The sequence below is a fragment of the Ruditapes philippinarum genome, unplaced genomic scaffold, assembly GCF_026571515.1.
Source record: "Ruditapes philippinarum isolate M1 unplaced genomic scaffold, ASM2657151v2 ctg1374_1_1_1_1, whole genome shotgun sequence".
Taxonomy (NCBI): Eukaryota; Metazoa; Mollusca; class Bivalvia; order Venerida; family Veneridae; genus Ruditapes; species Ruditapes philippinarum.
Window position 1 is genome coordinate 64,703 of NW_026862168.1, and position 15,343 is coordinate 80,045.

A 15,343-nucleotide genomic window follows, 5' to 3' on the forward strand; every position below is an offset into this window, starting at 1 on the left:
ATTGAGCTAAATCCAAAAAGAATTGGAGCACCACACTAAATACCGTATTCCGGTATATACCGGACAAGGCGCTTGAATGATAAAATGCTAAAATCTTGTCTTTTTACCCAACGGAATGAACTTTAACAGGTCTAATTCATCTTTTCACACCGAATCAAGTACGATAATCAAGGAAAAATGTAAAAATCGGCGAAAAAAACGATATTTGTCTATTTTGTGATCATGATTTCTGCAAGCGTCTAGAGGTACTGCTCCAATCCTGTATTGAGCTAAATCCATCAATTCTTATGTTATCCCCCTTGTCATGATCTTCTACTGATAAAAATGTCAACATGTCAATTTTGGCAACAAAAGCAAGTTATTATCAATAGTTTGTGTTTGATGCTTGATATGAAAGTCGAAACATAACGTGCCTATAAATGTTCAAATATATATCGTTTTAGAATGGTAAAATAAACGATGGTGATGAAATATGCGTGAAATGTTTATTTAAGTGTTATGACATTCGGATACGTTTCGTACAAAATATGTGTAACAATATTTCCAGTTTAATGATGAAGAGTGACATCATCGGGGAGCTCTACAAGCAAAGAGGGTACATACTATAGAGCAAGACATATTCGACGGACAAGTAAAGAAAATGAGAGATTTCGGTCATTTATTAAATCAAAAATTAAACTTTAGATAAATAACTCTAAAATTTGTAAAAAAAACAACTATGGATGGATTAAATTTGGACACAGTTGAATGCAATCCAGATAAATCTATTGAGAGGACAAATGAATCTTGTCATCAAGATCTTCTTATAGTTGAGGATAGTTCTATTGCTAATCTAGATAATTTAGGGGAAGAATATTTCCTCTCGAGGAACGTTTACCTTGCCAAGTCCAAACAAGGTGATTTGTTCTGTGAAAATAGTTGCAATAAAGTACCTAGTCAACTTCCTGGTTCATTTCAAACTGACAATGTCTGCATAGATGCATTTACTCCAGTGGAGGAAATGGTAACAAATGCTATTCCATTACATGACAACAACATTGTCAATGGTGATTGCTTCACATTAACAGAGATAGTACCTGGACATGATAGTGCTCATATTGTTGAAGATTTTGTTTCTGATAAAATGGGTTTATTGTCAAGTGATTTTCAAGCTAAGAATGCTATTTGTTATAAAAGTTCTGAATCTGCTCCAGATATTGATGATGATAATGATAGTGCTAAGTTTCCGATTCAGGCAAATATGGGACCAGATTGTAAGTGTTTGTCGGGTGATATTAGTGACATTGATAGAAGTTCACATGAAAATGAACAAGTAGCTATTGATAATAAAGATAAACTGGCATTTGAGGATCAAAATGGCTTTGGAGAGATGCTGCTTAACACTCCATGTAACTTTTCTGATATTTATTCTAATGACACTGAACATGGAAACCCAATTGAATCATTGCAAATACCATTCTTTGACCATATAGATTATGAATCTGATCACATTGCTGAAGAAGAATTTCCCATTGACAATCTTAATAGTATCTCACAGATACCTAATTTTGAGTTATTACAGCTTGAAGCCCATGAAACTGTTAATTGTTCTGGGTATGAAGACTTAAATGTGATAGAGCTGTTGAAAGAAGTTAAGTATGACCTTACAAGAAGATTTAGAAATGATGAGAGTGATGATTTAGGAGTAACAGCTTTGTTTGATGAGCCACAAACAAGTGTTAATAATTGTAAGTACTTTAATTGTAAATAAATGTTTTTAGCTCACCTGTCACAAAGTGACAGGGTGAGCTTTTGTGATCGCTTTTCGTCCGGCGTCCGTCCTTAAACTTTTACTTTAAATGACATCTCCTCATAAACCACTAAGCCAATTTCATCCAAACTTCACAGGAATGTTCCTTTGGTGGTCACCTTTAAAAATTGTTCAAAGAATTTAATTCCACGCAGAACTCTGGTTGCCATGGCAACCGAAATAAAAAACTTTAAATATCTTCTTTAAAAAAACCATAAGAGCTAGAGCTTAGATATTTGGCATGAAACATCTTCTAGTGAGTGTCTACCAAGTTTGTTCAAATAAAAGCCCTGGGGTCAAAATTGGCCCCGCCCCGGGGGGTCATTGATTTTCTCTATATGCATATAGTAAAATCTTAAAAAATCTTCTTTTAAAGAACTCAAAGAGCTAGAGCTAAGATATTTAGCATGAAACATGTTCTAATTGGTGTCTACCAAGTTTGTTCAAATAAAAGCCCTGGGGTCAAAATTGGCCCCACCCCGGCAGGCCTAGACATTAACTTTTGAATCAGGTTGTCCTGTCGGGCAAGTAGTTTTTAAAACTACTTGCCCGTGACCTAAGACTTACTTGTCCTGACCTAAAAATGGTAAAAATGTATAAATCAGAAAAACAAACAAGCTCATAAATATTTTTTGTATTTAGTAGTTTTTCTAAAACATCGGTTCATCTGTTTATTCAATGTGAATATACTACGGTCATGTACATTTGTTGATATAGGAAACGGAAGGAAAAATATGAGCATGCGCCGCGGTAAGGAAATTCTCCGTTCAATCATCAAGTCAACAGCCGTAAACGAGTCTTCGTTTACTAAGTTCATAATGTTGTTATATTAGATTAAACAATAAATCATTTTTAATGCAAAAACTTTATTTAACAATTATATTTAAAGATCAATATGATTATCTACATATTTTCAATGATATCTTTACATGCAAACATCAAAATTTAAACAACAGCATAACCCAGGAATTACCTTGTACAAAATTAGATATAGTCTATTATTAGAACAGAGAATAACCTTACCGCGGCGCATGCTCATATTTTTGCTTCCGTTTCCTATATCAACAAATGTACATCTCGCTCATTCTCAATAAAACACAGCATTTTATGTTCCACTGGGTATAGCTCTTATACGAAGGTTTTTCTTGAGGTCAAAATGTCGTTAGAAAGGTGGCTGCCACTTTGTCTAATAGGGACACTCTCAGTTTTACATTTCTATCTGTTATTTTTCTTTTACAAGTACCATTAATGCCCTAAAATGTAACATACGTTACTGTCGCCACCTATAATTTTCAACTTTGAAATTATGTTTCAGAAAAATAAGTTCCAGAATAAACGAAACATGTGCAATTAGTCATTGCTGTGTGTGTATATGAACTTTGATTATTGGTAAAAAATTATATTTGACTGTTAAAATCGCATTGGTATAATGGATGATCAAATGTCGCCAAATGCATATAAATAAATAGTGACAAACCTAAAACATTAAGAAGTGAAACCCAAATTACATAATTGAATCGATGCATGCTTAATAATACAGCATATATATGATTATAAATAAAAATAAGCTTGCAGCCTCTCAAATATCATTCTATTTTCGGAAATTTTCATTTTTTATTCAAATCTATTCAACAGCACTTTAAAAAGAAACATACGTTACCATTATTTAAGAGCCAATCCATTCAAAGAAGATTCCAAACAAGAAAGAAAATTAACATGTGTGTAACTCTGATATATTAACCACAAATTATGGCGGCTTAAACAGTCTTGCGTCATTTTTTAACCCACTTTCAATGTAAAAATGAAACATACGTTACAGAAACATACGTTATCAACTTTTTAAAATAAGTTTATAAAAAGGAAAATTGAAGTCAGAAAGCACGTATAACAGCAACATTAACTTCTATTTGACATTAGTAAGTAAATTTTTTTAACTTTGGTCGAGTTTTTACTTGTTTAAGTAACCACTGTGAAACAAACGTTACTTTTATCAAACAGACTTAATATTGTTTACACATGCATATATAAAAACATAAAATCGCATTTTATGACAATAGAATGATGTGCATTTTGATTCCTAAATAAAAAAGTCGATTTTACATGTAAGTTTAAATTCCGTGATAAAGTTCATAAATAAGCGAGTGTGAAACATACGTTTACGATCCAACTTACAATTCAACAATTTTTGAAAATTAAAGATAAAGTTGGGATTAGCATGCCTGTTATGTAACGGTTACCTTGTATTAGTTGTAAGAAGACACAAAATTGTTTTACCAAAGGAAAAGATATGTTAATAATATGTTGATGTACCAGCAGAAATGTTGAAAATATATTACAAGATATTGATGTTCTCAGCAACAACTAATTCGTTTCTGCAAAGAGCTTACTGGCCGTTATTTCATTCTATATATAATAATGTTAAAAATAATATCCATAAATATAAATTATTTTACAAAAAAATAAAATTGTTTTCTCAACCTTTACTTGCATTTGAATAAAATGGAAACATACGTGACATCCTATATGGGGATAAAATATCGAACTGCTTAGTACTAAATTTTCCAAATATTAAGGAAGTGGAAAGTTGAATGTTTTGAAAAAAAAAATGCTCATACAAAATTTGTGTATGCATTCGACCTCTTATATATTATATATGATATATATCCTTTGAGTGAAGACATAAAATAATCATTTCCAAAATTGACTATTTTTGCTTTCTACGAATATTTAACTTTGAAGAAACTGACTGAAAATTAGCAAGGTACCCAACTTCTTTGAATTTTCCTGGGTTAGAAAGTCCCTCTAGATAGAGAATTTACAGATTTGGATATATTTTACAGACATTTGTTATTAATATGCAGCCAATATGTTACATTATCAGATCTGAAATCTACGTTACCGAAGAAATACAGTGTCATTACCGAAATAAATGCCATCCTGTTACATCATAGTTTCTTGTTCAAAATATTTCTGGCAAACTTGCAAAATACCCTAAACTTTTACTTCAGCGATAAAAAATGACACAATGACAACATCAAATTTTTAATATTTTTCAACCTCAAATGCTTTATTTTATTGAGAATGGGCGATGACCGTAGTATATTCACATTATTGATAATAATTCATGGTGTATTTTTGTTTTAAAGATGTTTATAAATGAAAAGATGTTATTTCTATTCATTTTGTACATGCATTTTGTCAATGATGCTTTTTATTTTCACTTGCCCTGTCGGACAAGTGCTTTTCAAAATAACTTGCCCGGACCAAACTTTTAGTTGCCCCGGGCAGTCGGACAACCGTTAATGTCGAGCCCTGCCCGGGGGTCATTGATTTTCCCTATATGCATATAGTAAAAACTTAAAAAATCTTCTTTTAAAGAACTCAAAGAGCTATGGCTAAGATATTTAGCATCAAACATGTTCTTCTAGGTGTCTACCAAGTTTGTTCAAATAAAAGCCTTGGGGTCAAAATTGACCCCGCCCAGGGGGGTCATTGATTTTTCCCTATATGCATATAGTAAAAACTTAAAAAATCTTCTTTTAAAGAACTCAAAGAGCTATGGCTAAGATATTTAGCATCAAACATGTTCTAATAGGTGTCTACCAAGTTTGTTCAAATAAAAGCCCTGGGGTCAAAATTGACCCCGCCCAGGGGGGTCATTGATTTTTCCCTATATGCATTTAGTAATAACTTAAAAAATCTTCTTTTAAAGAACTCAAAGAGCTATGGCTAAGATATTTAGCAAATAACATGTTGTAATAGGTTTCTACCAAGTTTGTTCAAATAAAAGCCCTGGGGTCAAAATTGGCACCGCCCCGGGGGTCATTTATTTTTCTTATATGTGTATAGCAAAAACTTAAAAAATCTACTTTGAAAAAACCCAAATAGCTAGAGTTAAGATATTAAGCATGAAACATCTTTTAGTGAGTGTCTACAAAGTTTGTTCAAATAAAAGACCTGGGGTCAAAATTGGCCCCGCCCCGGGGGGTCATTGATTTTCTTTATATATGTGTATAGCAAAAACTTAAAATCTTCTTTGAAAAAACCAAAATAGCTAGAGTTTATTTATAAAGCATGAAACATCTTCTAGTAAGTGTCTACAAAGTTTGTTTAAATAAAAGCCCTGGGGTCATAACTGGCCCGGCCCCAGGGGTGTCATTGTTTTTAACTATATGTGTATAGTAAAAACTTTAAAAAAAATCTTCTTTTAAAAAGCCCAATGAGCTAGAGCTTACATGTTTAGCATGAAACATCTTCTTATGGGTGTCTACCAAGTTTGTGCAAATAAAAGCCCTTGGGTTAAATTGGACCTGCAACGTTGGTGGGGGATGGGTGTTGGGGGGACCTATATACAGGTGAGCGACCTCAGGGCCATCATGTCCCTCTTGTTTGTTTTTTTCATTAAAAAGCAGATATGTTTACTACTTTTGTGTTAATAGACTTGTGAAAAATACAGCTAGAAATCTTTGAAGTTTAATAAGACAATCTTTCAACATGCATCGGTATTATTACTAATATAAGGATAATTCCACACTATGAAACTGTTGATTAATCAAAGGGCTGCATGCTCTGTGGTATTTTCTGATCTTTGCAATCTAAATCATACTATCTGTATGTATTTTCCTATATAAGTTTATGTTTAGCTCGACTTTACGAAGTATATGGAGAGCTGTCCTACTCGCCCCGGCGTGGGCGTCCGCGTCCATATTTCAGATTAAAGTTTTGGTGCAGTAAAATATTTTTCACTATTATAACTTTGTCATTTCTTAAGGTATCAACTTTAAACTTCAAATATATGTTCCTTATCATCAACCACACCTTATGTGACAAGGGTCATAACTCTAGCACCAATATTTTCAGATTTATCTCCCCTTGAACTTAGAATTTTCCTTAAAAAATACTATTTTTTACTGTAACTTATTTATTTCTTAAGGGATCACCCTCATACTTCAAATATATGTACCTTATCATCATCCCCATCTTATGTGACAAGGTTCATAACTCTAGCACCAATATTTTCAGATTTATCTCCCCTTGAACTTAGAATTTTCCTTAAAAAACATTATTTTTTACTGTAACTTATTTATTTCTAAAGGGATCAACTTCATACTTCAAATATATGTACCTTATCATCTTATGTGACAAGGTTCATAACTCTAGCACCAATATTGCAAGAATTATCTCCCCATCAACTTAGATTTTTTTACTAGAAAAATGTTATTTTTTACTATAATTATTTTAGTTTTAAAGGTATCTACCTCAAACTTCAAATACTTATTTCTTATGATCAATTACATTTTATGTGACAATGTTCATACATCTTGAATCAATATTTACAGATTTATCTCTCTTTGAACTTAGGATTTTCTTTAAGAAATATTATAACTTATTTACTTTTTAAGGTATCTTTGTAACTTCAAACTTCAAATACATATTTCTTATCATAACACACATGTTGTGTGACAAGGTTCATAACTCTAGCGTGACTTTTTCTAGAATTATTTCCCCTTGATCTTGGAATTTATGTTAACAAATGTTATTTTTTTACTATAACTTAATACATAATTATACATAATTGATTTTTCTTTCATAGTTTTGTCCTCCTTACTGCGTCCAGTATTTTATTAGTCGAGCTTGGCTGTCTCCTGTGACAGCTCTTGTTATATACTATAATTCATCTTACGCAGCGACTGCGTTAAGATTTTTTTTCTATAACAGTTTGAGATTGATACATATGGAATTTTGCATGACTAGAGTTGCATCAAAAATCATTTTTTATGACAGCCACACTTTATCCTTGCATATTGTTGCTACTTCCTTAAAAAAGACACTTCAAAAAAAAGTTGCCTCGACTAGGATTTGAACCTTAGGCCTCTCACACCCTAAACGAGCGCGATACTCCTGCACCACAGTGAAGTAATACGTAATATGTAGCCTGAATAAAAACAAATTTACATTGTAATTCTAAATTGAGAATTTCCATTTCGTGTTTGTAATCCTTATCAATTTCGAGGTATTTTGTTCACGATAAACCTGTTTAACACTGATAAAAATAATTTAGCGAAAATCTTCTCGCCAAAACAGTCCGACATTTATATATTCCACTACTCGGCAGTCAGATTTATTTCTGTACTACGCCCTGGAGTATTCAGTAATCGACATAGCTAACAATAGCATTTTCATTGATTAAAATGATATTCATCCGCGAAACTTGTGATCGTAACCTCATATTTCTATTGACTAATCTGAACTTTCAATGCACTGTAATTCGTTAAATGCCTACATTAAAAATTATTCTGTCTTTTAAATTGCTGGTTTTTAAGCAGTTTTGAGTGAGAACTACTTTGCGTTGTTAGGTCTGTTAGGAAATTTTGTGTTAGACCGTGGATGTTAGCTACATGTATGTATTTACTGATCTTGCGATCAGAAAATACAAAAATGAATATGTATATCTTAATTCTTATCTATAATTTAGTCTTAAAATTTTATATAAATGCCTTGAAGTACTTGCATGACTATTATATGGCTGTTTGTGTTTTGATAAGAGTACTTTGATCTATTATTTATCATTTGTATTTGGCTTTCAAAAATGTTACAAGAATGGATCACAGCATTTCTGTACAATCTTGGTCTAGCAAAATCTATTCGAGACAAAAGAATTTCTGGAACAAGAAATTCTTAAAGGAAAGGCTTGAAATGATGCACCAAATTGATTGATCATAATTTGAGACCCCAATTCCCCCTACTCCAACCCCTCACCCCCCCCCCCCCCCACACACACACACACCCAATCACACACTTGCAAATTTTTAATGTAAATAGAATTAAAGTGAAAATTGAATTTCTTCAAACTATATTTAATTATAACACTTGTTTGTTTTTATTTTTTCAGCTTGTACAGGTGTTAAAAGCAAATCTGCTAGGAAACGAAAGAAACAACTGTTGAAACTTAAGAAACCACCAGTTGCAAGTCCAGCATCTGAAAATGTGAAGAGAAAGTTTGCTCAATCATTTCAGGTATTTCTGCTAGTTTTAATAGACAACGATTGAAATGAAAGTAAACAAATTAGTTTTACATTAAACTTTATTTTGACATTCCATATTTTGTACTGAGTTATATTTAGATATTTATATAAATGTTTTGAGTATTTTCTGGTAAAACACAATTAATGTTGAAATGAAAGCTTTCCACATGTAAATCATCATGACTCATAAAATGTTGGATTTTAATGCTAAATACTGACACAATACAGACTTGTGTCACTTTGTTGATATACAAGAGAACTCATGAAAATCTTAATTTTTGAAATTGTATGGCCTAGAGATTAGGTGCATTTATTAAGCATGTAGCATCGATTGAATACCTCTACTAAAGTGAATAATCAAGCCCTATTGACAAAATACATGTAGCCCCATCCCAGTATGACCAAATGACCTACATGTACTTCTGCATCGAATAATTAAAACCTGTTTAGCAGTAGTTCTCAGGTGAGAGATCTAGAACCATCCTAGACATCTTGTTTAACCCTTTACCTCATATATATGCGAAACAACGCACTTTCGACCCCCCTCCCCTTTTTTAGGCCTGAAATAGTGAAAAAATGTCCTATTTGGGCCCCTAACACATGTTTTCATTTGAGAAATGTTGCTAAAAAAGTGAGCACTTTTTCGGCGCCGCCCCCTATTCAAAAGATACATCAGGGGGTTGCTAGAAGGGGGATGTGCCCCCTTCTGTTTGGGGGGTTTGAAGGGGGGCGGAGTCCCCCTCATCGCCAAGAAAATTTTGGACTTGTGAGAGGCTAAAAATGACCCCATGTCGATCATAAGGTAACGTGTAACCAACGCTTAAAAGCCTTTGACTCTATCTCAATCCCTTGAGAAGTTGCAGCACTTTGAAATAAATTTTGATGGAAAAAATCGAGGCAAAATAGTGATTTTTGGCAATTTTGAGATGTCCCCTCGTTGCCATGGTAACAGGAAATTTAAGACAGAGCATGTCGTTACAAAGGCAATGGCCCAGTCAACATTTGTGCCAAGTTTGATTAGTATTGAAGCATTTTTCATAGTTTCATAGCAGTTTGAACTTGTAACAGGAGGCTTTTCAGTGAAAACGGCCATTTTTCGCAATATGCTCATGAGGGAAAGGGTTAATATTGTTTTAAATGAAAAAAAGAAAAAAGAATCACCTATGAACATAATATTGTTGTTAATACATATTTAGACATCTATGCATAAAATGCATTATTTTAGTACATAAATACATTGGAATATTTCAGGAATTACAGAGTGCTAGACTGGAATTTCATGACTATAACATTGATTCTAAGTACACATGTCCTGTGTGTCTAGAAATGTACCACATGCCAAGCATTTGCAACCCGTGCAGTCACGTGTTTTGTGATCCATGTCTACGCAGAATGACCAGTCAAGGATATGAGGGCATTCCCTGTCCACTTTGTCGGACGGTGATTTCTTCCTGCCAGCTAGATAATGGTGAATAATTTTATCCCATTATTTCTTACATTGTTTAAATGCCTTGATTTTCGGAACTTTCATTTTGAATTTTGGCTATATCAAGGTGAAACTTTAACGTAAGACAGCCAAAGGTCTTGTCAGACTTATGGAATATGCAGGCCGATCTGACTCTTCACTGGTGGTAAAGACTTATCACATTCGATTTTGGTCAATGGTCATATTCCGATGTGGTCATGACAAATGAATTTTTTATATCATTATGCGCTTATTCTTTTCGTTCAATTTGATATACTATGAAATATATTACTCCGTATATTTACGTTTATTTACGGTGGTACTCTTTTCGGCTATAGATCTGCACAATTTGGCGTAACTAATGAACAATTTTTGGATTTAATTTTTTTTACTTTCCCTGCTTATGGAAAAGGGGAATAAAGCATCAAATAGGATACTATCACCTGCTTTTGATTTTTAAGGGGTTTAAACCCAAATTTGTCATCGAAAAATCTGAACGAAAACAAAAAATTGGCCACCCTTTTAAATCAAACTAGTATAATTTTGACTTTTTTGTAGAATAAATGACGTTCCCATTTTAATTTGGGGAAAAATATTCAAAAAAAGGTACGGGAACACCCCAAAAAAAAAAATTTATCTGAAAAATGTTGGGATTTTTAAAAAAAAAATTTCACTTTTTTTTTCAGAGGGGGGACGATATGCGGGTTTAATAAAAGTACCCTGAAATTTACCACCACTCCCCATTTTAGAACGAAATCCCAAATTTCGCCTTATCGCCCCCTTTTACACAGAGCCCTTTCCCCCCCTTAGAAAAAAAACTAAAATGCGTCAGCTTTAGAATCGAATAGGAACAGCCAATAGATATTCAATGGGATGTCACTGACTGTTTAAAAGTTTTCTTATTTGGGCTGGCACAGTGGGCCACTCTCCATATCGTTACTGATAATGTTGTTCAACCGTGTGAAATCGGTACGTGATGCAAGGGACGTAAATATTGTGTTCCTCTCCATTCTAATTGGAATGTCAGTGACGTTTCTTATTTTCAAACATATAAAAATATGAACTTAGTTGTAAGGATGATTTGATTAAGAAAATGATTGTTAAATGCAAGCATGTGTAAGGATTTTCCAAGGCGCCTGTGATAGTGTGAACTTTATTTGTTCATTTTTGTTAGTTCTTAAGCATAGGTCTAAAGCAGATACATAATGTAAGACATATATTTTGTTTTATTTTTCCATAAAAAATATTTACAATTAGAAACACACATAATTTTAAATGTTATGTTACAGAATTACAATATTTTTTTTATTTTAAAAATTTGGGTTCCCCAACTCGAAACTTAAATTTTACTTTTCATTTGTCACCCCCTTCATTTTAAAAACCCGGAAAAACCCAGGGGGAATTCTGACCGGGGTAATTTAAATTATAATTTTGTTTATTTCAAGGGTTTTAAATAACTAAGGTAAAAGTTTTTACAACCATTATTTTGTTGTTTTTGTTTTTAAAAAACACCCCAAAAAAGTTTTAAAGGGTTTTTTGGTTTATTCTTTTAAAAAAAATCACCAAATTTAAAACCTTTGCGATGTTTAAAGACCAAAAAGGGGGAATTTTGCGCCCTTTTAAAGAAGGTTAAAACCTCCCTTTTTTTAACCTCCCCCCCAACGGAAAATCAGGGTTTCATGAATTTACAAAAAACAGCTTTAAAACTTTACAGGACGTCGACTTTTCGCCTGGTCAGATACCATATTGCTCGGCAAAAGTTCATATACAAATGTATTATAAAAATAAATCAAAGCACTGAAAGTACTGAAGTATACATTGCTTGATAATATAATCCATTTTTGACATCAAAGCCATGTTGATTTTAACCTACTGACTCGAAAACAATAGGGGGATCATCTTCTGACCAAGATTCAATGTCCGTAACAAGTGATTCACATGCACCAAGGCTTTTTTCTTCAAAAGTTTTTATGAGTCAAGGAAGATGTAATGTTCCATCTGTGTATTGCTAGGACAAGCTGATAGAATGAGCCAATAAAGAAATCATTTTTTGAAACCACCCCGTTAAATGGACTGCAGTATAGAATATTGAAACAGTCATATTGAGTTTCCAGTGATGCATCTTGATAAAATACCATGATCTGTTTGAACTCTATACCAAAAGTCAATTAATTGAATCATCCTACAAGTTTGTTTGTTTGTTTCTTTAATTTTACGCCTTTTCCAACAGTATTTCAGTCATATAGGCGGGTAGTTTCCTAACCATCGTTCCTGGAGAGTTACACCAGTACTAGACTACCTTCCTCCGCGCTAAACTACCAAAGCGCATCTCCCGGGGATCGAACCCACGCCAGAGAGGTAATTGGATTAGAAAGTCATTGACTCTAACCCCTCGACCACGGAGGCGGTATGAATCATCCTACAAGACTTAATTACCAAATTACAGTACATCTATGTACTGTACTTTGATGCAATAATAAATATATTCTGGTGTGTTGTATTAATCTCTACACATTAATTTTCAAATGCATTACTTTATCGTTAATTCATAAAAATGAAATCTATAATCACAACAATTCAAATGTACTGTAATATTTTCATTATTCAATAATTGTTACATATAGTCTTCATGAACAACCTTTCGAAAAAAATCCATATATATTGGACAGCAAGTTAACAAGGGTTTTTCCATAATCAGGTTGTGTTACCAACTTCTTAACTTTAGATGAACCATTGAGCTAAAACATTTTTTTTTCTATTTTTTGGCTACTGTGACATACTTCTGATTTTCAACCAAGGTGATCCATGTTCAAACTCGAGCAAGCAACCTGTCACACACATTCTTACGATGTTGTGTGACATTTGGACAAAAGTGTGACCAGTAGAGTGTTAAAAAACTAAATGACCAGCAGATTGTTAACAACTGTAATGTCAGCATCGGATACACGTGGTTGATACCTAACTGATTAAATGTTAAATGGTTCGGCCGTGGGTATCCGACGATGCTAAATGTGGACAGACCAGAGTTGACATAAGATGGGATGGCCGACATTCAACAATCTAAAACCTCACCTAGCCTGGGATTCAGGCGTTGATAGCTTTTGCTTATTCATAACATTTTTTGTTCATAACATATGCGCTTAATATTCCGTATTCGTTCGTCGTTTTGATAGTGTCGATTTTGCCAAACAGAAACATAACAAAAAATCGACAGACTGGAACCCAGCTAACCTCACCCTGAGCTAGCCAACCTATAAGTTTCACCACTGACTTTTTTCATACTGTACTTATTTCAAAAAATAACTGACATTTTACAAAGGTAATAAATTCTATGTCATAGTTATCATTTAATTTAAACGATTGAAAATGTATTTTAGTGCAGCATTTTTTTAAAAAATATATCTAGTATTTTATTGCAAGTAAAAATGTGTTGTTTGTTTATTTATTATTTCTATGTTTTTGACGCTAGGCAGTATCATAGCCGATAAACAATTTCATACAATGTTTATTACAAAAAAATAATACTGATAATTTTCATTTCTTACACATAAAATATAAATGTTATAATCATTCATTTAGACGGTTAAAAATTTTATTTAATAGTTCTATTTTTGAAATGTCCATTTCATCGCAAGTAAAATGTGTGTGTTTTTTTTTTTATTTTGGGATTTTCCATTTTTTTGACGCTAGACCGATACGTAGCCGAAAAACACTTTCATGCTGTATTTATAAAAATAACATCACTGACATTTTACATTGGTAACAAAAGAAAGTAATAGTTATTCATTTAAAAGGTCGGAAAAAAAAATAGCGGCTCTTGTTTTAACTACGACTATTTTAATGCCCGTAAAAATGTGTTTTCCGGCTTTTCCATGTTTTTTTGACGCTAGACTGTAACTTTGCCGAAAAAACACTTTCATATCGCATTTAATACAGAATAGAATCATTCTCTAATTTACACTGGTTGCAAAAAAGAAAGTAAATTTTAATCATTTAAAGGGTAGAAAAAAGTAGATAAAACTTATTTTTGTTGGAATTATACCAATTGTATATATCATCGATTTAAAACTGATATTATTGAACCCATTTTCATCAAATAACCGACAAAAAACCAATTTCATCAAATAACCATCAAAAAATGGTTTATATTGCTGAATTAATATTTCTTTGTATTTTAAGTGTTTTTCGGTATTTTTTTGGTGTTTTTCGGCAATTAATTATAAGCAGATAAAAATAACATAATGTATTTATTTCTTAATGCTTACACTGATTTACAGTTTCAAATGATTATTTCTTCTCGTCGAATCTTGCCACATATGCCTATATTTAGCTCCATACGTCAATATCCCAAGTTCGACGAATTGTAATGGGTCGAACGGTCGAGCGGCCGAATCTTTATTTTTACCCGTACTGAATCAGGCAATCTTCGCTGAATTTCGAAACATATTTCTTTTCAAAAATCTAAGGCATACAAAAGTGAAAGGAAAATCATGTGTAAAAAAGGTATTCAAAAGAATAGCTTACGAAATTTCTATTTTCGAAGTCACGATAATTGCCAGTTTTAAAAAAAAAAAAAACAACATTTTCCGGTATACGCTGGTAAATTTTGTGACGGTGCTCCATACTCATTTTGTAAAACATTTTAGGGCAATTTTTATTGCATAAATGTAAATCAGGAATTTTATTTGATTTAATATCTATCTGAGATGTTTCGTCCCATTTATATAATACACCGATATACACTTTTAGAACTAGCAGACGACAGGCTATTCTTATCATTGCGTATCTCACTGTATAAATCGCATGTAAAATGGTCTGACATATGGTAGGTTTAACAGTTAATTTAAATACTTTGGAGTCAAAAGATGTATTGAAGTTTATATTGTGATGAAGCTAAGATCCAAAGCTTTCTATTGGTGTAATACATTTTAAAATCGGACATTTAATCACAACAAAACTAGCGGTTTAAAAAAAGCTTATTTTGTATTGTTTTAGCATAAGCGCTGACGACTTTACTATATTTACGATGTATTCATTCTTGCTAGCAAGCGCATGCGTATATGC

At 32.7% G+C, this 15,343-nt stretch overlaps 1 protein-coding gene across 1 annotated transcript; it reads left to right on the plus strand.

The window, feature by feature from the left end:
* The first annotated feature begins 310 nt into the window (after positions 1–310).
* LOC132718164 (uncharacterized) lies at positions 311–10,290 on the plus strand. The gene is made up of 3 exons (XM_060701790.1): positions 311–1,727; positions 8,682–8,806; positions 10,066–10,290. The coding sequence occupies exons 1-3, from the start codon at positions 719–721 to the stop codon at positions 10,288–10,290; spliced, it is 1,359 nt and encodes a 452-aa protein (XP_060557773.1). The 5' UTR covers positions 311–718.
* The last annotated feature ends 5,053 nt before the right edge of the window (positions 10,291–15,343 follow it).

Coding starts and splice junctions, on each gene's coding strand:
- LOC132718164 (XM_060701790.1), top strand. CDS start 719: ATGGATGGATTAAATTTGGACACAGTTGAATGCAATCCAGATAAATCT. Junction 1,728..8,681: donor ACAAACAAGTGTTAATAATT/GTAAGTACTTTA, acceptor TTATTTTTTCAG/CTTGTACAGGTGTTAAAAGC. Junction 8,807..10,065: donor AGTTTGCTCAATCATTTCAG/GTATTTCTGCTA, acceptor GGAATATTTCAG/GAATTACAGAGTGCTAGACT.